We start from the raw sequence: 24,301 nt of genomic DNA on the forward strand, positions 1-24,301 counted from the left end.
CCTGGCCAACCCCACTTTCTTTCCCCCAGATCTTATGCTGGAACGAGCAGTAGATTTTGAGTGGGCACTGAGAGTTAGTGGTTATGTGTGAATAACCACTAACTAGTGCGTTAACTAGTTAGCGCACAACAAAGTTTCCAGGATCCCTGCGCAGGGAGCCGGGGCCGTGTTGCGTTCTCTCAGGAATAATGGTTGTGGGCAACTTCTGAAGCTTGGGCTTAACTTCTTGGAAGCTCGGTTTCGATGAACTTTAAAGGAAAACAAGACAGAAATATGGAAGCCAGGGGCAGAAGATCGGCACGCTTTGGACTCTGAGGCCGCACGGAGCCCACCTAGGGGCTGTTTAACTGCTGTCCTCGCCCCGAGCATGTGGGACTTGTAGACTCTTAACTCCTGGCCTTTCTACTTTTCGTTTGTCTTTCTTCCTCCTCAAAGTCTACCAGAGCATTGATGTAGCGATCCTTTTTAAAAAGTACCTCCGGAGGGACGTTTCCTGGAGGCCGGAAGTAGCTGAAACGTCTTGAGTCGCCCCTTCAAGTCTTTCCCGCGATGCCTCCTGGGAGTTGTAGGCCTGGGTGCAGGAGGCTTCCGGAGATTGTGTGTCTGACTCGTCTCTCTTGAGGTATGAAAAGTTGTAACTTTGTTAAAAATTTCACTTGATTTCTGCCACCTGTTTTGTGGTATGTCTTAAGGTTTTTTTTTAGTAAAAAAACATATGTAAATAAAACAGATGACACGTGCTGTTTTAAAATACTAAAAAGCATAAAGAAGGCAAAAGTGGTGGGCTGACTACACTGACTTCATACAGTTCCCAAAAGTATAAACGGAAACTAAAAGCCTCCCTTCTGCACCTACCTGCCCAGCTCCCACCCTTAAAAGGAAAACGCTTAACTGCTTCTTAAAGAAAAAAAATAGGTGCAAAGGTACGCGATACGAAAAAAAGTACGCAGAGAAAATGTCATAATACTCTCCTCAGCCTTCCTTTTTCATTTGATCATCCATTTTCATTCCACAGATACCATAGTTTATTCATTCATCCACTACTCTCTTCTGAACCCACTGAGGGACATTTTAGTTGTTTGCATTTTTTTTTTTTGTTGGCACTGATTGCTTTGGTGTAAATCCTCTGGGTAAATTCGTAGAGAAAAAAATTGCCCAGGCAACGAGGTATATATGCTCTATAAAAGTTGATAAATACCACCAAGTTGCCAGATTGGACCAATTTACATTCTCTTCCAACATGTGTGAAAGTTCTTGGTCATTTCTGCGTTAACATTGGATAATATCAAACATTAGAAATTTTGCTTCTCCGGTACATGAACAACTTGTGATATGTATATGCATGCAAATGCATATATACATATATAGTTATGTAAGTGTTTAAAATGAATCTGCAGACATAAGACACTGTTACCAGTGGTTTTCACTAGGAGAGAAAACTGGTGGTGGGAGGACCAATGGTGGAAGGACACTTACCTTCCTTGCCTACTCTTTTATATGTTTAAAATTTTCTACTATGTGCAGGTAGTGCCCATTCAAAAAAAAAAAAAGTGGGCCTAACTCTCAAATTAGTAGTTTAACCGTATTCATCACTGTTTTCCTGCTTTCTTTCCAAAAGTACGTGGCCACTGGATTAATCTTTTTAAAGCTCCACTTACAACTTGTTACTCACATGCTCAAGGAGCTACAGTAGTTCCCCGTTGCCCCCGTATGTGCTCGGTGTCGCCTGCCTGGTCGCCAAGGCTCCCTCTCCACATGCTGGCCCAGGTCTCGTCATCATTCTAGACTTACAGGCTTTTCTCTCGAACTCACTCTGCCGTAAGGTCGCTTTCCACACCTTTGCCTGAACTGGCTATGGACATTTTCATCTTTCTAAGACAGCTTATGCGTGTTGCCTCTTCCTCTTTCTTTTCATTTTATGAGAAAGCTTCAATGGTTTAGCTTTTTCCTCAAAACCACACAATTTAGCATTTGATTATGTAATGTGGTAACATTCATTTGAATTAATTTTATATTCTCAACCAACTTAATTCACTAATATGGGAGCTGTGGTGACTAAAGCATATTCCTACTCAAGGAACAAGGGTCAGAGTTCAGCATTGTGTCCATTGCACTGTGATTCCTGTAAGCAAGGAGTCATCCCAAAGACTCAACAGCTGCATCAACCAGTCAGCCGGGACAGTGGCCAAGACCCCCAGGAGAGGGGGAAGTTTGCGATGGCTGGATTCATTTCTTTCAGTAAATAAATTGTTATGTGGAGTTTGACATTTTACAGTTTTTACTTTCTTGTTTTTTTATTGCTTCTTTTTTCTTATTATAAGAATAATATATGTACATCTTAGCAAATGTAGGTAAGTAAAAAGAATAAAATCTAGATCACCCGTGACCTCATTATCTAGTGACAACTGATCTATTTTGGTGTATATACTTTCTCATATTTTATAAATAAGCATACAATGTAAATTTACAGAATCACACCATACCTACTTGTAAAATTTTATATTTTTTACTTTTTAAATTGAGATAAATTTGATGATATAATAACTTATACTCAGTAACATGCACAGGTCTCAGTGCTCAGTGAATTTTTACATGGTACATACTGTTTTCTAACAAAATGTGAACATTTCTCAGGCATTAAATATGTTTCCACATCACCCTCAATGACTATATGGTATACTGGAGAGTATGAGAGCATGGTGGTTCAGGAAAAGGAGCCTCAAGTTGCATTTGATACAATAAAACATGAGTAAGTATTTACCAAAATTCTTTTTGTAATTTTCTTTTTGCTCTTCAGAACAACATTAGAGCATTGTTCTGACGGCTCTCAAGATGGAGAGTAAAGGAGCAATACTTTTTATTTCTGGTCAAGGTTGTCTCATGTTTGAAGAAATTTACATCACTTTTTTATTGTGGTAAAAAGTTATATATATATATATATCATAAAATTTATCATTTTAACTCTTTTAAGTGCACAATTCATTGGCATCAAGTACATTCACACTGTTGCACAACCATCACTACCATTCATTTTTCAGAACTTTTCTCATTTTTCCAAACTGAAACTTCATGCCCATTAAGTACTAACTCCTCATTTGACCCTTCCCCGCAACCCCTGGAATTTTTTCTCTGTATGAATTTCACTCCTCTAGGTAACTCACATAAGTAGAGTCCTACTGAATTTGTCCTTTTGTGTCTGCCTTATTTCACTTAACATCTTCCAGGGTCATCTGTGTTTTAGCATGTGTCAAAATTCCCTTCCTTGATAAGGCTGAATAGTATTCCATTGTATGTATGTATCCCACTTGATCTAGTCCTCTGTCAGTGGACACTGGGTTGCTTGTACCTTCTGGCTATGATTAATGATGTTATGAATATGGGTATACAGAAGTCCGTTCAAATCCCTGCATTCAAATCTTTTGAGTATATACTGAGAAGTGAAATTGCTGGATCATGTAGTAATTACATGTTTAATTGTTTGAAGAATCAGCATCCTGTTTTCCATAGCAATAACTTTATATCATTTTAAGAGCATGTCTAGTTATTTTGGTTAGGATTTTGTGATACCCAAGGAGGTCTCCAAATGTCTCGAAGAATGTGAAGTTTGTAAAACAAAATTATTTACTTTATTTTAAAATTCCATACAGAACTTTTAATTTAATTTAATTTTTATAATTTTTTTTATTGTTCAAGTTGTCTCCATTTTCCCACTACCATGCCCTCCCCCCGCCCCACCCATCCCCAACTCCCACCCTCAAACATACCCGCTTTGGGTTTGTCCATATGTCCTTTATACATGTCCTTTGATGGTCCTGCCCCTATTTTCCCACATTATCCCTCTCCTCCCTCTCCTCTGGTTACTGTCAGTTTGTTCTTTATTTCTGTGTCTCTGGTTATATTTTGCTTATTTGTTTTGTTGATTAGGTTCCACTTACAGGTGAGATCATATGGTATATGTCTCTTACCACCTGGCTTGTTTCACTTAGCATAATGCTCTCCAGATCTATCCATGATATTGCGAAGCGGAGGATTTCCTTCTTTCTTTCTGCTGCGTAGAATTCCGTTGTGTAAATGTATCATAGTTTTCTAATCCATTCATTTACTGATGGGCACTTAGGATGCTTGCTTCCAGCACTTGGCTATTGTAAATTGTGCTGCTATGAACATCGGGGTGCATAGGTTCTTTTGAATTGGTGTTTCAGGGTTCTTAGGGTATATTCCCAGCAGTGGAATTGCTGGGTCAAAAGGCAGTTTCATTATTAGTTTCCTGAGGAAATTCTGTACTGTTTTTCACAGTGGCTGCACCAATCTGCATTCCCACCAACAGTGCACTAGGGTTTCCTTTTATTCACAACCTCTCCAGCACTTGTTCATTTGTTTATGATGGCCATTCTGACTGGTGTGAAGTCCATACAGAGCTTTTAGTAAGAGAGGATATATAATGAAGGATTAGTAAAATTGGTGTTTCAGTGCTTTATTTCTCTTCAGAAATAAACCTTTAAAAAGATGTATATAGGTGGGCTCAATGAAAAAGTATTTTTTCCAAGATGATAATTTATGGAGGAATTTAGAGAGTTAAGGCAGTTACAATTTTGTATACTTCACTACTCACTTTCTCCTCTAAATCCTAGACCTCACCTGCATTTCCTTGAGCCAGAGTGAGCTGAAACGCAGATTCCCTGCACCCACTCTCCAGGCCAGACACACTCCTGAAACTGGAGCGAGCCAACCCAAGAGAAGTGACACACAAATCCATCCTGTCCCCATATAGTTCTCCTCACCTTCCTGTGTTCTTTTACCATTCAAATGTTTGCATGTTTCTTGTTTGCCTCAGCCTGTCAGAATGTAAGCTCCCTAAGAACCCAGACTTGTTTACCATACTTTTCCTACATTCGTGCTGGGAACAAAATCAGTCCATAACAAATATCTGTTGAACGAATGAATGATCGAATTAGTGAAAATTTGCTTCCCTAGTTAATTTCTTTCTACTCCAACTCTTTAAAAAATTCCTAAATATTCTAAGCACTTAAAAAACCACCCATTACTCATATGAACAAATCCTAAGATTTTAGCATATTGCCTCAAATTTTCTTTGTCACCTAAAAAGAGGGAAAAATATATAGGAGATGACTCACTTGAGGAGTATGTAAAAATGGGCAGCCTTTGTTATCTATAAGAGGAAAAGTTCATCTAAATCACTTATATAAACTCAAACTACAAATCCCATGTAGCACTGCAACAGTTAAGTATGAGGTCTATTTTTTTTTTTCCTGTAAAGAGCCAATGGAAGGTAGTTTACACAGATCTTGGGTGACATCTGGTGTATTGGCTGTGTCCAGTCTCAAATTTGGTTAGTGCAGTTTGGAATATGCTGCTGTAGACCAGATTTAAAAAGGCTTTTCTTGTTCATTCGAAGCTCATTGTGCCTCTTGTTTCAGGGTCAAGAAGAGCTGATTTAGTGATCTAAATGGACGCAATACTGAATTACAGATTGGAAGATAATGAAGATTACTATACGCTACTGGGATGTGATGAACTGTCTTCGGTAAGACAACGAATAATGCTGTTCTTTTTCACAATGGTATTTCAAGTTTTGTTTAAGATTTTAACTTTAAAATGTTAGTCACATTGTCTAAAATCCTAATCTTATATTATTTTAAAGCACTTTTGGCTCAGAGAAAGTTAAGGATTTAAAGTGCTTTGGGTCTTTACTTGAATAATGTCCTCTTGCAAATTTATGAACACTTCTGGTACATGACCATAGACACTATTTCAAATATATTAAAAATAGATATTTAATATTTTGTTGTGATTGCTGTTGGCTGTGTTTCATAGCATATAGAATCTATAGCTTTATTATCATAATTTACATTGTAACTGAGGTGAAATGTAATTATCTAGTAATTAGTACTTTCAAAATGTTTTACTAAAATATGTACTTTTATGTGAGCAGCTTAATTATACAAGCCAGGAAGCATCCTCTTATGTTACTATTTCAAATTGTGTGAGAAAAATTACTTGTTAAAAGGGTGGCTTCTTACATAAAACATGTGAAAATTCTGTATATATTCACTTGATTTATAATGGAATAAGGTTTTAAATGTCCCCATAGACAATGATAAAGGTTATAAAAGTTTTTTGAATTATGAAAAACTCATATACAATTCTGCCTCCCAAGGGTAACACTATTAATGTTTGATATATTAATCTTCAGCCTTTTTTCTATACATATTTTTGAGGACATGTTTGGGAAGATACATGTACTTATAGATTTCTGCTTTTTACCCACTAACATTAAAACAAGGGTTTCTCCATGCTATGAAACATTCTTCATATGTATTATAATGATTGCATAATTCTGTTGTACTATAATTGATTATTGTTATTGTTAAATATTTTATTTATTTCCAGTTTTCAATATTTTAAATACTGTTGAGATGAATATGAAATATATTTCAACTAAATTATTAAATATATTCATATTTTATGTTTTATAATTATATGTTTTTAAATCTATTTTATGTGATTATTAAAGTATAGCTATTAATATTAGAATATTTTAGAGCAAAATATCTTTCTATTTATCTTTGTTTTATATGGCTGGAATTTAGTAATAAAATGTACTCTGGAGAATAGAATGTGATATTGGACACAAAGAATTAAAATCTTTATCATCACTCTGAGGAGTTTGTCTTAGGTACCTTGTAGTTATACACACACACACACATACCAGGTTATAATGCTCTTTTAGGTGCATATTTCTCCTTTAGGATAATATGTTACTCTTGTTTACTTTGGTAGTGATTTTTGCTTATAGCAATTGAGAAAGTTTATTACCATTTTACCATATGTGTTATTCACACCTTGGATTCTGCTATTGCCAAGTAATTTTTGAAGAAACTATTTAAAATCAAAGGAACAGCCCTGACTGGTGTGGCTCAGTTGGTGGGTGTCATCTCACAAAGTCAAATGTTGCTGATTCCCAGTCAGGACACACATCTGGGTTGTAGGTTTTGTCCTCCGATGGGGTGCAGATGGGGCACGTGCAAGAGGCAACCTTCATACTTAAAAATTTTTTATGCCATTTTTGAGTATTTAGTGTGATATTCTCTTTACTTGATTTGTATTGGCTTTACTTCAAATATTTATTGATTTGATGCTCTAAAAAATTGATGATAACTGCTCTATCCAAAAACAATTTAGCATTTATAATTTCAAATCCACTTGATATTTTTACTCTTAGAGTAACTGAGTTGAGACACATAATTCTTTTGCCTTAGTACTTACAATTTACAGCCTATGTTAGGAATTAATTAAATGACATGTTTAAACTATGAGAGGATTTCCATGCTATTGAGTAGAAAACAACATACTACCCCCCACCCATTTCAAAAACATTTACCAAAGTTTGCATCCAAATTAGTTAACTTTTCCTTCCTACATTAGATTTGACACAGAAGACACATGCTATAAATCTTCTCAAGTTCTTACTGATGCAGACACCACACACTAGTGGTGTAAGGCATTCTTTCTGGTGTGGATTTTATTTGATTTTTAATATTTGTTCACCATTTTACAGTAATGATAAGAATACTTCTTGACTTCAAAGTTTCATGGACTTGAATATTGAACATAAACTCATAAAGGAAAGCACATTTTTTTCTAGTTCTTCTTGACCTTAGACCACCTAGGTTTAAATCTTACCAATTACTAGCTGTGCAACCTTGGGAAGATTACTTAACTTTTCTATGCCTTGGTTTCCTAATCTGCAATGGGGATGAAATAGCACCCATCTCATAGGGTTGTTGTGGGGATTAAGGGAGACATGGCGTACAACAGCAAGTGCTGAGCACGGCGCACGGCACAAAGTAAGTTGTTTTTGTGTTGTGGGTGTTGTTTTGGTCTCACAGTAATACTTGGAATGTGGTAAATTGATCCTTATTCTATAATTCACATGATTTTAAAACATTCTCATTATTTAACATTTTATTTAAGAATGATTTTAATAGATTTGTTAAGTACCGTTTTAGGCTCATAGAAAAACTGGGTAGAAGGTACAGAGGTTTCCCATATACCCCCTCTTCCCTTTCATGCATAGCCTCCCCCACTGTCAACATCCCCACAAGAGTAATGTATTTGTTACAACCAATGAGTCTCCATTGATACATCATAATTACCCAAAGTCCTTAGTTTACACTATGATTCATTCTTGGGTTTGTATATTCTTTGGGTTTGGACAAATGACACTTGTATAATGACACTTATTTACCATTGTAGTGTCATATAGAGTAGTTTCACTACTCTAAAAATTTTGTTATGCCTATTGGAATAATTTTTGACTTACAGAAAAAATTGCAAAAGTAATACAGACAGTTTCTGTATATAAATCATTCAACTTCCCTTGATGTTAACATCACACTTAATGGTAGTGCATTGATCAAAATCAGAAAATTAACATTGGTAAAAGAGTATTAACTCAACCAGGAGCCAGCAAGCATTTGTGTGTCTGTGCGTAAAGGACCAGCCAGGGTCAGGACTAAGAGGAGGCAAGCAGGGTACTTACAATAAACACTTTGAGAAGGCAGTAACTTTCAGAGTTGAGCAAGTGCAGAAACCTGAGAGAGAAAGTGTACCTTCTAAAACCCAGGCGTCTGGCTTTTCTCATTGTGTTGCTGGCCCTGAGATAGCAAATATTTTAGACTGCAAGACTTATGGTCTCTGCCACAATTATTCAGCTCTGCCATTGCCAGAAAGTCGCTATAGATAATATACAAATGAATGACCATGGCTGTCTTTTAATAAAACTTTATTAAGAAAACAGGTGGTGGGGCCAGATTTAGCCTGTGAACCTATTAGTCCACTGTTGATCTAAGGTATAGGTCTCATTCCAGTTTCATCAATTTTTCTACTAATGCTCTTTTTCTCTTCCAAGATCTAAGCCAGGGTCCTTTTTACCCTTAGTTATTCTGTTCCCTTTGTTTCTTCCAAGATGATGATTTCTTATACCTTCCTTGTCTTTCGTGACTGGGATACCTCGAAGCATAAGGTCAGTTATTTTGTAGAATGCCCCATAATTTTGACTTGTCTGGTCTCATCTTTTGATTAGATTGAGGTTATATGTATGTATTGGGAAAGAACACTGCAGAAGTGGTATAGTGTCTTTCTCAGTGTATCGTGTCAAGGGTGAGGGAAGGAGGAAGAGAAGGAGCGAAACATCACTGTGTGGTTGACTCTCATGCACCCCTGCTGGGGGCCCAGCCTGGCCTGCAACCCAGGCATGTGCTCTGACTGCGAATTGAACTGGCGACCCTTTGGTTTGCAAGCTGGTGCTCAATCCACTGAGCCACACCAGCCAGGGTGGTCTTATATTTCTTTCTTTGTTTTTTTTTTTAAGATTTTATTTATTTTTCTTTAGAGGGGAAGGGAAGGAGAGAGGGAGAGAAATATCAATGTATGGTTGCCTCTGGTGTGTCCCCTGTCAGGAACTGGCCTACAACCTAGGCATGTGCCCTGACTGGGAATCGAACCGCGTTCGCCTGGTTTGCAGGTCTGCGCTCAATCCACTGAGCTACACCAGCCAGGGCTCTTTGTTTTTTTTAAAGTACTTTTTGTTGATCATGCTCTTACAGTTTTCCCAGTTTTTCTCCTTTCATCCCCCTCTACCCTGCTCCCCAACCCTCCAGCATTTCTCCCACCTTAGTTCATGTCCATGGGTTGTACATAAAAGTTCTTCGAGTCCTCTGTTTCCTATACCATTTTTATCTCCCCCCATCTATTTTATGCCTCCTGATTAAGCTTCTTCTTCCCTATACCTTTTCCCTGCTACTCCTCCCTTTCTTCTCCCCACTGAAATCTCTCTATGTGATGTCCATTTCTCTAGTTCTGTTCCTGTTCTGGTTGTTTGCTTAGATTTTGTTTTCACTGTTATTTTCTTTTAGATTCATTTGTTGATAGTTGTGAGATTGATGTCATTTTACTGTTCATAGTTATGATATTTTTCTTTGATAAGTCCCTTTAACATTTCATATAATAATAGCTTGGTGATGATGAACTCCTTTAACTTGACCTTATCTGGGAGGCACTTTATCTGCCCTTCCATTCTAAATGAAAGCTTTGCTGGATAGAGTAATCTTGGATGTAGGTCTTTGCCTTTCAGGACTTTGAATAGTTCTTTCCAGCCCCTTCTTGCCTGCAAGGTTTCTTTTGAGAAATCCGCTGACAGTCTGATGGGAAGTCCTTTGTAGGTAACTTTCTCCTTTCTCCTTGCCTTTTTTAGGATTCTCTCTTTATCTTTAATCTTGGATAACTTGATGATGATATGCCTTGGTGTGTTCCTCTTTGGTCCAACTTCTTTAGGACTCTCTGGACTTCCTGGACTTCCTGGAAGTCTATTTCCTTAGCCAAATTGGGGAAGTTTCCCTCCATTATTTGTTCAAATAAGTTTTCAATTTCTTGCTGTTATTCTTCTCTTTCTGGCACACCTATATTTGGATATTGGAATGTTTCAAGTTGTCCCAGAGGTTTATAAGACTCTCTTCACTTTTTTTTTGAATTCTTGTTTCTTCATTCTGTTCCATTTGGACGTTTATTTTTTCTTTTGTTCTAAATCATTGCTTTGACTCCCGGTTTCCTTCCTGTCACCATTGGTTTCCTGAATATTTTGCTTTATTTCACTTTGGGTATCCTTTATTTGTTTTTTGATTTTTCCACCAAGCTCAATCAGTTTTGTGAGCATTTTTGCTACCAGGGCTTTAAATTCTCCATCAGATAGGTTATCTATCTGCTCATTACTTAGTTCTCTTTCTGAGATTTTGCTTTGTTCTTTATTTGGGCCATATTTCTTTGTCTTGGCTCACCTGATGAGTTGTAAGGGGGCAGGGCCTTATATGCAGACTCTGGCCAGCAGAGTGCATGGTGTTGTGGATGCAACGAACAAATTCACACGGACTACAGAAGTCCTTTGGAGAGAAAGGGACAGCTCGGCTACTCCCTGAGAGAGAGAGAGCACCTCAACCCTTGCCTGGGTGGGCTTTTATTGGCTTTCTAATAGCATACATCAAAGAAGGTTCTCATTCATCATGCTTAGGTTTGCTTTAGGTGATTACTTTTTACAGATAACAAAGGAAAGGGTGTGACTGATTACTTCTTAGAGATTAACAAGGAAAAAATGTTGCAAATGCAAGGGAACAATAAGTGATTGGTCTGGTTATACTCTGTCTTTGGGAGAATTAGTTAGCACAGACTTCAGGAAGTTACTTTAAAGATATGCAGTAAGCATTTCTGTTTCAACTCAGGGTGAGAGAGTTTTAGCAAAAGCAAGCCTCAAAGCAGCCTAGGTATAATGCGGGCCTGGTTTCCCACAGGAAAGCTGATCTGTGGGTTTGGCTTCCTGTGTGCTGACTTGCACTTACTGGTTTTCCGATAGGGCTGGGTTACATTTGCTGTTCCATGGAGGTAGGTTCCCTATATCCTTAGGTATTGACCTGGGCAAAGCAACCCTCTTTGTCCTGCTGTGGTACTGCTTATAGGGGAGGGGCCAAGGAGGGAACGATGCAGCTTGCCTGCCTGTCCCCAGTGCACTTTCCAATGGACTCTCGTGTGAAACTGGGAGTTTCTCCTGCCGTGGCAAACAGCGTAGTCCACAGTCAACTCTGAGTCTCAGTTTCTCCTCCAGCCAGCCCCTTTCACACAGTCCACCTCACGGTGGCTTTTCTGAGTTGGCCCATGTGGTCTGTCGCCTTACTGGTCTAGTTGTTCTGGTTAGTTTTGCCTTTAATTCCTTGGTTGTTGGTTCCATGCAGTTTGATTTTCTGGTGATTTCAGTTGTTTATTCATTTTAGATTCGTTGTTATCCTCCTTTTGATTCTTAGAGGAAGTGAAGGGTTTCCACCTATGCCTCCATTTTCACCAGAACTCCTGATTCTGGTATTTCTTATTGACCTTGATCACTTGGTTAGGGTGATGTCCATCAGGTTTCTTCTGCCAGGTTTTTCCACTGCAGGGTTACTATTTTCCCTTTTGTAATGAACAAATACATTGGTGAAGATTCTTTGAGACTATAGTGTTTCTCCTCAAACGTTCACCTATTGATTTTAGCATCCTTTGACAAATCTTGCTTGTAACAGTTAGTGCTAATGTGTTTGCTTAATGGTGACTTTCTATTTTCCTCATTTGTTTTACATTTATTGTTTGGAATTCTCCTAAAAAAAGTCATCCCTTCTCTCATCTTTATTCATTTATTTAACTATTTTTGTCATTGTGGATTATTAGTTATTGTATTTTATGGGTTACAACTCAGTACTATTATTATATATTCTGTGGCTCAGTTTTTTTTTAGCTCATGCTTTAATTAATTATCATTTGATTACAGTGATGTAGGATGATCTCTCATGGAATTTATTTCATGGATATGTCTAATATCTGGAGTTTTGTGTGGAAAATGCAGTTTCAAACTAATTGAATTGAAAAGATGGATACTGATTAACCCATTTATTAAAATGAGTTTTAAAAGGCTGTAGTATATTCTGTAGCATATAAATTTTCATCACTAGAATCAGTTCATTTTTTTTAGTGAATAGATCACAATTTTTAGAAAGCTCCTATTATTCCACAGTCATGTTATTTGAAGAACATCTGCAAATCTTTAATCAAGTATATATTCAACACCTGACATTGTTACAGCTCAGCCAAGAGAGGGACCCCAAATAGGGATTTGGAATGGGGTCCACAACTCAAGGTGTCCAGGAAATATTAGAAAGATATATAAGATATCGTCACCCCTTCTCCCCACAGGTGTGAGTTGGGGAAAGGGACACATGGAGCAGGAACAGGGAGAGCTGTTTTGCCTAGCAACAGGTTTGCAGCTAACCTCTGGCATGGTCATTTAACATATTTATAGCCTTTAACTGGTTGCATAGCTATGTTAAATAGCTGTGGCCATGCTTTGAGCCAGGAGGATGGAGGTGACTTCCATCCAAGACAGAACTGGGAGACAACTCCCCCTGGTTACAGCACCTGCCTGAGAGCTTGGAGGTGATTAACTTCACACCGTGGGGCCACACCTGCCCAGACCCACTATGGAAGCCCAGTAAAGCTGGAAGGATATGAGAGTGCTGGCAAGTGTAGCTGATTGTGGGAGGAATCAGAAATGGGGCTGTAGAAGAAGATTGGCTTGGGGATTTAAACCAAGAGACGGCAGCCATTAAAGAGAGAACCACGTGGCTTTGGCCAGAGTGGGGACTTCCACACACGTGAGGGAGAATCGCCACACAGCTTTAGCAGAGAACTGCCACTCAGCTTTGGCAGTTCTTGGAAAAACCCCTGCAGTTCTCCCACCCCCTGCAGCCTTCCTGGGGGAGAACTGTGCAGTCTTGGCAGAATGGGGACCCCCTCGCAGCTTGGCCAAGGAGAATCACGTGGTTTTGCCAGAGTGAAGACCCCTGTAGCTCTGGTGGAGGGGAGAACCATGTGGTTTTGCAGAGGAGACTAATTGAATTGAAAAGATGGATACTGATTAACCCATTTAATCCTGGCTGATGACACAGCTGATGGTGTTGGGAGCCTGAATCTACTTCTTTTCCTGAGATACAGTACCCCAAATTAGGGCAGAGGGAGAAGGAAGCACTCTGTGTGTCTGTGAGTATACTGAAGGACTTTGATATTTTAATGAAGACATTAGGTTGGTAGAGGAAATTGGCAGCCATTTTAAAACATAGCACAGCACCCAGAGAATGAGTTGGTTTTTTTGGCTCTTGCTTCTATAAACTGCTTGTTGCCTGCACGCCGGAGATAACGCTCCGCTCCTTTTTGCTTCTGTGAGCTGCTTGTCGTTTTTGCACCAGAAATAATGAACCAGCAACCTTTTTACCCCATAAAAGTAACTGCTCCCCTGCTGCTCGGGGTCCAGAATTTGGATACTGCCTCCTCTGGGTCCACATGTGTAAATAAAGGAACCGCTTCGCTTCCTCCAGTGTTTGGCCTGAGTTCTTCCTGTAACATTTTGGTTCCCTGACCGGGAAACGACTCACATGGGCAGGCAATTGCCTCTGGTGAGGTGGCCATAGGCGCTCCGTGGAGCCCTGTGATGGAGGGAAAGTGTGCGCCCCGGTTGTTTCGGGTCCTCACCCATCCTGGACTCCGAGGTTGGCTGCCAGCAAGGCCCACTGTCTACCCGGGCTGGAGAGGGAGTGAACCGGTCCAGATTGGGGAGCTGCACAGCCTTAGGACTGGTAAGTGCCCTGGGGAGAGGGCCCGAGACTAGACCCACCCCTTGTGGTGGAAGGACAGCCTGATCACTTGTCAAACTGTCCAATTGGCCACAAGGTAGGGGAAACGTATCCCCATTAGGTAGGGGAAACCCTAATAAAATGGCAGTCCTACTCCAGTGGGACTGTATTAAACTTGCGGATGTTTGTGTGTGTGTTTGTGTGAGTGACAGTTTTGGCTCCGTGGGTGAAAACCTGCAGAGCAAGAGTGGGCCCCAACCTGCGGTTCCTCAGTCTGTCATGTGGCATAACAGCTGGAAGTAACCTGGACTCTACTCTAACCTGGCAGCCTTAGCTAAGACAAACGCAAGTCCCTCGGGGGAGGAGAGGCCAGGCAGGTGGAACTGACAACCCCATCCCTTTGTTGGCCTGCGCCGTTGTGGGAGGAACATTGTGGGAACAGGCCCCTCAACAACACTTGACTGCAAAGTTCTTCATGTTGCAGAACTTTGATCAGTTTCGGGGCCAGGACCCAAGCATGACTCGAGACCAATTAGAAACTTTCTGTACATCAGCGTGGCCAACATTTGGGGTAGGTTGGCCCCCTGAGGGAACCCTGAACTTAGAGATAATTAGGCAGTACACCTAAGAGTCCCAGGCAAGCCAGGACACCCAGATCAGTACACTTACATCAACGGATGGTAGGAATTAGTGCAGGACGTGCCGTCATGGCTCCGGTGGTGTGCAGGTCAGAAGCCTGAGATGGTAAAAAAGGCTGGTGGTAGGCAAAAAGCGGCGCGATCCCGCATTTTAGTCACCCAGTCCAGAGAAACACGCCTCCCCCCCATTTTCAGAGGAGAGCCGGAGGAAGAGCCACTTATCAATCTGCCTCCCCGAGTGCTTCGGAGACTCTTCTGCAGGCCCTGATGTACCTCACAGAATCCATCATGTGGACCCATCCCCAACTAATGGAAGTCGCTAATAAGGTCTCCAACAACAGAGAAGAGGCGACAGCGAGAGGCCCAGCAGAGGATGAAACAGAAGGCAGCTCTCCTGGTAGCTGCTCTTGGTAGCCCCCTACTGAGCCAGAAGAGGCTGACCAAAGAAGGGGGGAAACAGCCGTCTGAGAAAGATAATTGGTGATTGGCTCCACACCAGACTGGCACACCAGAGCGTAGACCTAGACCAGTGCACCTATTGCAAAAAAGAGAGGGCACTGGAAAAGAGAGTGCCCCAATAAAAAAAAAGGGAAGGCTGACCGGCGGGTGACAAAGACCGGGGTCACAGGCACCTACAGTCCTCAGCCGGGCTGGCTTAGACTCAGACTAGGGGGGACTGAGTTCACTGAATCTCAGCCCCTGTGAACTCGTGGTCAAAGTGACAGTAGGGGGCCAAACACCCGTTTATAACGGACACCGGGGCAGAATGCTTGGTGGTGACTACACCCAGTGCACCACTGTTGGGTTGTGAAATCTCCATAGTCAGAGCCGCAGGACGGCCTAGTAGCTCCAAACAATTCTTCCAGGCTCAAACTGTCAAACTTGAAGCCACCAAATAAAACATGAGTTCCTATACCTGCCAGAATGCCCTGTACCACTCCTAGGGCAGGACTTCTCACAAAACCAAGAGCCCACCTGAAACAGGTCCACCAATACTCCATTTCTAGAGAGGCCAGGAGAGGCATTGCAGAGGTCATCCGTAAATACCTACAAGAAGACATACTGAACCCATGCCAGCTGGCCTGACTTGCAAGACCAGCCCCTGGAAAATCCAGATAATTCCAAGGTTTGGACTGCCCACCACTATAGGGAGTGATATTGGACCCGCCTTTATAGCCAAGGTGATCCAGGAACTCGCAACTCAGTTAAAAATTAATTAGAAATTGCGCACTGCCTACTCCCCCCAGAGTTCAGGAAAAGTAGAACCCATGGATCGGACTCTGACAGAGACACAGGCCAAATTTCACCAAGAGACCAACCTATCCTGGCCTGACCTGTTACCCTTAGTGCTGTTCAGAGTTCAGAATGCCCCGAACCCCACTGGGTACACACCGTTCAAGCTAGTTTACAGTAGGCCACCAGCTATCTTGACCTTCATTGGCAAAGAGCCCCTCCAACCCACATGGACAGGGCCTCATTTAGTCATATTAACTACCCCAGCCACCCTTATGGTTGCAGGAATCATGCCTTGGATCCACTACAGCTGAGCCAAGGCAGCAGCAGACCCTGGGGACCAGAGGGCTGACAGAGATCCAAAACCACTGTCGCCAAAGCTGCCCACCCTGAAGTTAAGAAGAAAACCAGCCACTGATGGGGACTCTAGTGGATGGACCGTTGTTCCTGAGAATTCTTGACCCCCATTGACGTCTTCTCAGCAATCCTAAGAATTGGACTAGTAACAGTAACTCCCTGGGATGGAGTTCTGGAGAGCAGGCCGCTCTTGGGGTAGCCTACCTCTATATTGTCTGTACTTTTGGATACTTAATATGTTTTGCTTAGCTTGCTCAGCCCCTATCATAGCCCCAGTATGCAAATGGAGCACACCAGGAAAAAGAGTAAGAATAAGAGGCCGCATAGTAACTAGTATTTTGCTCCAAGAGATTTCATGTCAAGCACCTCTGTACCCCCAGACTGTGTAGGGGCAGGGGGGACTTGAACCTGGAAGGAAGGCTATACCACACAGGCATTATAGTCGGAAGTTTAGGGTACCAGAGCCAGGAGTGTCAGCCTCATGGGCCCCTGGTAGACAGGTCTGCTGAGACTACAATCCAACAGCAGATTAACTCCCTAGCAGAAGTCACCCTCCAGAACTGGCAGGCCCTAGATCTCCTCACTGCCAAAAATGGGGGGACCTGTATGTTTCTAGGAGAAGAATGTTGCTACTTTGTAAATCAGTCAGGGATTGTAGCAAAGAAAGTTAAAGAAATCAAAGGAAACATGAACTGCCATGCCAAAGAAATAGAAAATTAGAATTAGGGGATTTGGGAGTTAGATACTCAAGCCTAGTTCCCGTGGCTACTTCCCTTAGTAGGACCCCTAGTCATTATCTTCCTAGCAATAAACTTTGGGCCCTGCATATTGTGAACCACAGCCCAAACTCTAGAGGCCACGGTGACTAGATGAGCCACAGCAAAGGTCCTTGCCCTCTAACAATACCAATATAGGTACCAAAACTTACTGAAATCTGGAAGCCAAGATGACAGCCAACTATATGTTGATGCTAAAGTAGCCAATAATGGCATATAGCATCAAAAGGGGGGAATGTTAGAGGAAACTGGCAGCCACTTTAAAACATAGCACAGCACCCAGAGAATGAGTTGGTTTTTTTGCCTCTTGCTTCTGTAAACTGCTCGTTGCCTGTGTGCCAGAGATAACCCTCTGCTCCTTTTTGCTTCTGTGAGCTGCTTGTCGCTTTTGCACCAGAAATAATGAACCAGCAACCTTTTTACCCTATAAAAGTAACTGCTCCCCTGCTGCTCGGGGCCCAGAATTTGGAGACTGCCTCCTCTGGGTCCACATGTGTAAATAAAGGAACCACTTCGTTTCCTCCAGTGTTCGGCCTGAGTTCTTCCCGTAACAAGGTCACTACTTTAAGTCTGTCTAGCTTTAAATAAATATTTTCTTTCCTTTTCACAAATCTCTGGCATTGCGGACAAGTGAACCTATTGGGGGGTCCTATCGGTAATAGTATATCATATCCACCTTGATCCCTTGTTCAGTAACAACATCAGGCCAGTACTAGAAGCAATGGGGTGTGTGTGGGCAAAACAAAATAAAACAAAATAAAAAGGTAAGCCATGGTGTGAATATATAAGGAACTTAACATCCAGGTGAGGAGCCAAAGCTAATACATGGAAACAGTTTGAGAACATATAAGTGCTGTATTATGTGGTACTGTCTACAAGTGCAATAAGAATTGAAGAGAGAATATCTGAAAAGACTTGAGAGAAGACATGGGGCTTGAAATGACTTTACGAGGTCAAAATTTAGATGCTTGGAGGGAGAGACAGTGGGCATTTGTGTGACCAGGGAAAGCTAGACAAGATCTGTCCAAGGGGAAATCAGATTAGTCCCTATTGCATACTAGAGTGTTCTGTGGCGCAGATCAAAATATTGTGCTAATAGGATATGGAGAATGTAAGTTTTAAAACTTAATTTCAAAGATTAATGTATATATGATAAAGAAATATAGAGTATAAGGAGAGCACAAAGAAAAATGTTAACCTACACACTTAATATTTGGGTCTATGATGTATGCATGCCAATTATGTGTGCATGTACATATGCTAGATCTATGTATTATGTAAATAAATACGTGCATACATGTGTATATATGTATATGTGTTTATTTATATGTATGAAATCAGACTGCTTGAACTCAAATCCTGGCCACTTACTAGCTGTATGGCCTTGGGAAAATTATTTACCTTTTCTATGTCTGGTTTCCTAATTTGCAAAATGGGAATAATAATAGTACCACCTCAGAGAGTTGTTGTGGGAATAAAAAAAATGCTGTATCTAAAAATGCTTAGAGCAATGCTTGGGACATAGTAAGTCTCAATAAATTTTAGCTATTATTATTATTATTGTAATTATATATTACATCATTTCTTTTGAGGTAAAAATATGGATTTATACTGGACAAAATATTTGTAGCTTACCTTTTCTTATAGAAATGCAATATATAAATTATGTCCAATTTTTAAAAGTTTTCTACTACAAGAAGATCTTTTACAAGATTTTATTTTTTCATATTTAGAGAGAGGGGAAAGGAGGGAGAAAGAAGGAGGAACATCAGTGTGAGAGAGAAACATAGATAGGTTGCCTTTTGTAAGTGCCCCTGAACCCACAACCCAGGCATGTGCCCTGACTGGGAAAGAACCAGCAACCTTTTGCTTTATAAGCTGATGCTTAGTCAACTGAGCCACACTGGTCAGGGCAACAAAATGATTTTTTAGTGACTGCAACATTTTCCAGCTTATGGCTATATTATAGTTACCTTTAACAAATATCTTATGGACACATAGGTTTTTGTTTACAATGTATAGCATGAACTGTCTTATAACTAAATTCTTTTCCCACCTCTGATAATCTCCTTAGACCAATTCTTTGAACTGGAATTGTTAGAGTAAAGGGTATGAAAGAAATATATATCCCAATTGCTTTTCAAGGCATTTGCACGAGGGGAGCATGAAAACCATCAGTTCTTTGTGCCTTCAGTAATACTGGTCATTATCATTCCTTTGGTGTTTTGATTTATTTGAGTACAAGTAAAATTGAACGTTTTTGCGTGTTTACTGGCCAACAGGATAGGCAGTTTTTCAGACCACTGGACATGGGATCAGAAAGTCAGGATTCAGTGGACCTTGAAATCGAGGGCCAGCTGCCCATGGCTTGCGCTTGCCAGTGGGCACGTGGAGTGGGGATGCCGAAGAGATTGATATTAATGGAATGTGTCCAAGGCAAACTAACCACTTTACTAGTTAGTTTAAACAGAACTATTTGTGATGAACTTTGTGACCAGAAAACAATGAAAAGTAATGAAAGGCATATATGGACTATTCTTAATTTTTAAAATACGAAATTGGCAAAATATAGAAGATATAAAGAAGAAACTAACAATTGTGCAAATCAGCACTACTGAAAATTAACCATTTTTAAAAGGTTTTATTTATTTATCTTTAGAGGGGAAGGAAGGGGAGAGGGAGAGAAATATCAATGTATGGTTGCCCCTCATGAGTCCCCTTGCTGGGAACTGGCCGGCAACCCAGGTGTGTGCCCTGACTGGGAGTCGAACCGCCATCATGTGGTTCACAGGCCTGCACTCAATCCACTGAGCTACACCAGCCAGGGCAAAAATTAACCATTTTGACACATTTGCTTCCAAGGGCTAATACTAAAATGTTTCCTAATGGGATAGGAATCAAAAAATGAAACAGTAAAAATAAAACCCCAAATTTCTACCTTTGATAGATAGATATGATTTTATCCATGTATGTTATTAAAATCCCCCAAGATATGTAAATATTTAATATTTTAAATTTGAAAAACAACTTATTCTCAATTTTTCTTTGTTATATAAGCAAATTTTGGTGTCTGATGGTTAAAGGGACCACCCAGGAAGAAGAAACAATTGATTACAGTTCTTAACAGGAAGTCTGTCCCTTCCCATTATTCCATGAAGTCCTCAGTAGAAGCTTAACAAGGAAAAGAATAAAGTTATTAGTCTGGGCTTTATACATATGCATGTGTAATACAGTCTGACTGATGATACAAGTGAAGAACTTTTTTATAAGAACTGATTAAGAATGACATGGAGCTGATAAACATATGTTTTTCCTCCCATGAATCTTATGGCAGTATTGAGCTGAACTGCTCAAGAACTCAATTCTCAAACGAGAGGTAATTTGCTTTTATTAATTGGGTCCCTGAGCCTGAAGAATTCAGCTGGATAAAACAGTGGAAACGATGTTTGGATTTGAAGTCCAACTGCTTACTTAACAAAAAAACTTAGCTTTTTAAGTAACTAGATAAATGGCTTCAGACAAGTTACTTAACCACTGACATTTAATAATTAGCTACTATTATTGAGCTTTGACTATAATCAGGCTTTGTGTTAAATGCCCTACTTATATGATTTGTGTAATGTAAATATGAGGAAACCTTGGCAATTAGAAATTATATAACGTGCCTCAAATCTCAGATAGAACTGGGATTTAGAATGAAGCAATCAGATTCCAGAGCCACATAACCACTGTTGTCTTATGTTGTCGTTGCAATTATGATTAATAAAGCCAAGTCTTGATTATTACTGATAATAAGGATCAGATGGGTGAGTGAAATCAAGTCAAAGCATAGATGGCCTTCAAATATAATTCTAGTTTGGGCTGAAGATTCTGTTTTCCCAGTCACAATCTCTAACCAAGCTGTTATTTGGTAGTGGAATTATCGGGCTTGAATTAGTCCTTTGAAAAAATTGTGAAATTCTTAATCAAACTGAAAAAGGCCAAAAGGCAGGAAGAAGAAAATTTATTCATCCCTGAATAATGAATGGTGACTAAGCATCTTTTTTAAAGACTTCATGTATTTATTTATTTTTATTTTTATTTTTTAAAAATATTTTATTTATTTACCTTTAGAGGGGAAGGGAAGGAGAGAGGAAGGGAAACATCAATGTATAGTTGCTTCTCGTGCATCCCCTGCTGGGAACTGGCCCCTGCCGGGAACTGGCCTGCAACCCAGGCATGTGCCCTGACTGGGAATCGAACCGAGATCGTCTGGTTTATTTATTTATTTTTAGAGAGAGAGGAAGAAAGGGACAAAGAGAGGGAGAGAAACATCAGTGTGTGAGAGAGAAACACTGGTTGGTTGCCTCTCCTATGCACCACCTTGGGGGACCAAACCTGCAACCCAGGCATGACAGGGAATCAAACTGGTGACCTTTAGCTTTACAGGGCAATGCCCAACACACTGTGCCACACCAGTCACGGCACAGCATGTTCTGTATGAACACATCTTTTATACATTCTTAGGATAAACCTATCTGACCATTTTTGACATTTAAATACATTGAGCTTGTAGGTATCTTGGGCCATTCCTGAAATACAGTGACACGTTAAATTGTCATCACAGACCACTCTTTGGATAAAGGGCTTTTATTGGATACTTTCTGAATTTTGTTATTGAGGAAGTTATTTCTTAGAGTAAACAGTCAAACCACAAATATAAAGATCAAAATGAACATTTGGATTGATCATGGCTGTTTGGGGAAGGACTGATGCCCAGCTTCTTCCTTCATGTCATTTAAGTTGGACTCCTTATTTTAAACATTGATTTTTGTTTTAGGTTGAACAAATTCTGGCAGAATTTAAGGTCAGAGCCCTGGAATGTCACCCTGACAAGCATCCTGAAAACTCCAAAGCGGGTAGGAATTTACTACCTGTTTGTCATGAAAATGAGCCATTTGAATAGTAACTTAATTTTGTTTTCTCTATTATTTTTTTAAATTATTTTTTTCATTCAATGCCAAACAATGTTTTTGCACTATTAGATGGGAGGAGGGAGGGGACAATGTAGGGTCTTTTCTCTAATGGTGGTCATTTAACATTCATTTTTCTTTCTGGTATAATGTGCTGCTTCATGGTTTACAATTTGTCCACTTTATGCCTCATTCACCAGCACTGGAGTGTTAACATAACTTAAGTATGTTTGTAATCAGATGGTTGTTTTGATAAGAACTTGCTGTACTTTCTTCATTTTAGGGACCTGAATATGTCCATATATGATATATATCCATACGTATGATAATATATTCATACTTTTGTATTTTCCTTTATGATAACTTGAATTTCATTAGCATACATTTAGACATAAATGCCTATGTAGGTCTTAGCTTGCAAAAGTACTAACAAACTAATAATCCTTCCTTGACCTGTCTCCCTCCTGCTCCTCCTCTGTCTCTCTCCTTCCTTTTAGAGCAAAAGTTCTTGAAGAAGAAGTCCACAGTTGATACCTTTGTTTAATACACCCAGTTGTCAGTTTATCCCAGTTTGACTTCCTCCTCACCTTTCTTGGAAACTGTTCTTGTAACGGTCACCAAGGACTTCTTGGCTGCCAACTCCAGTGATTGATTTTTTGTCCACGCCCTGCCTGAGCTGGCATCAGAAGTTGGCACTGTTGGTCATGCTCTCTTTCTAGAAGACACACGCCTTTCTCTTGGCTACCAGGATATGCATTCATGCTTTTCCTCCAGCCTCTTAAGCTGCTCTTTCTGTCATTTTTGTGACTCCTTCTCTACTGCATTAAGGTTCCCTCCTAAACTGTCCTCTGGGCTTACTGCCCCTTTGTTTCTGGAGTCTAGTCTAAGCCTGTGGCTTCAATCATCAGCTCTTTGTTGATGGTTCCCAAATCTATTTTAGTTCTTGCTCTTCATTTTCAGACTGTAGTTTCAACTGCTTCTTGGAAATCTCTGTTTGGAGACATTTCAAAGTCACCCTGTCAAAAACTGGACTGATTCATTATTCTCCTCTCACCCTCTTTGAAATCTTGTTCATTTTTTAATGTTTCCTCATCTCAGTGAATGGAACCACCATCTCTTCAGTTGGCCAAGCAAAAACCTTGCCTTCCTCTCCACATCTGGTTGATGCTGGTGATTTACCTTCCTCATCTCTCTCCTCTTCCCCCCTTCCTCACAACCACTGCAACCTTCATTTCATGCCTGGGTCCTTACAGCGATCATTGAATTGCTTCTCACTGGAGATAGTGATTTTTCTTTTAAATAAGAGAAAAATAAAATATTTAATATGTATAAAGAATGCCAAAACAAATGCCCATGTAATGTACCACTTAGCTTAAGACTTTACCAATGAAGTTAAAATCTGTTGCAGATTCATACTCTGATTTTATTCTTAGGGTAGGTAATACTATCTTAAATTTGATGATTATGTTTGCTATATGTGTATACTATAGGTATGTGTGTAGTATGTGTATATGTACAATTTTTTGATAAGGACAATACTATGATTGAAACCTATATATAACTCCACCTTGCACAATTGATAAAACAGAAACTCCTCTTCATTAAAAAATGTTTCCCTTCCTAGGACAATAGGACATTTCCCTTCCTAGGGAAAATGTTTCCCTTCCCAGAGAAGAGGCCCTGAGTCATGTCTGCATTTAGCACCTGGGATTGTTGGGGTGTGGGTGAGTGTGGGCATGGGCGTGTGAGAGTGCACAAGTGTTAAGGAGTTGTGTGTTGCTCATATTCTGATTTGGGGGAATTTACACTTGGTTGGCCCATTTGATTACATATGTCATAATAATGATTTCACTCCTGTGTTTTATCAAATGTGTGAATAAATAACTAAATATTGTTATAAAAAGTTTCCCTTATCATAAAGCTCTCTATTATTTTTTCCTAGAAATCATTGATCCCTTTGATACGTATAATCAGATCATTTTCTAATATAACAAGTCACTTTTTCTAGTTAAATACTTAACTATGACTTTTGCTAATTTGATTCCCCCCATTTTTATTAAGGCATAACTTGTTTAAGGCAACGTGAACAAATCGTAAGTGTAAAGTTGATAAATTTGTGT

The 24,301-nt window shown here is 39.9% G+C and overlaps 1 protein-coding gene across 4 annotated transcripts in view; it reads left to right on the top strand.

Annotated features, from left to right (window-relative positions):
- Window positions 1-403: 403 nt before the first annotated feature.
- DNAJC12 (DnaJ heat shock protein family (Hsp40) member C12) overlaps window positions 404-24,301 on the top strand; it is a 54,804-nt gene continuing 30,906 nt past the window's right edge. The window contains exons 1-4 of one of the 4 annotated variants that reach the window (XM_037062675.1): window positions 404-622; window positions 2,635-2,749; window positions 5,439-5,545; window positions 22,049-22,127. In XM_037062675.1, the coding sequence (XP_036918570.1) occupies window positions 5,468-5,545; window positions 22,049-22,127 (157 nt within the window). In that variant the 5' untranslated portion in view covers window positions 404-622; window positions 2,635-2,749; window positions 5,439-5,467. Of the gene's footprint in view, window positions 623-1,149; window positions 1,168-2,634; window positions 2,750-5,331; window positions 5,351-5,438; window positions 5,546-22,048; window positions 22,128-24,301 lie in introns of those variants that run through there. The other 3 variants (XM_037062676.1, XM_037062678.1, XM_037062677.1) reach the window with 3 other exon arrangements.

Source organism: Sturnira hondurensis, unplaced genomic scaffold, assembly GCF_014824575.4.
Source record: "Sturnira hondurensis isolate 20B ecotype Veracruz unplaced genomic scaffold, ASM1482457v3 Scaffold0014302, whole genome shotgun sequence".
In the NCBI taxonomy this organism is placed as follows: Eukaryota; Metazoa; Chordata; class Mammalia; order Chiroptera; family Phyllostomidae; genus Sturnira; species Sturnira hondurensis.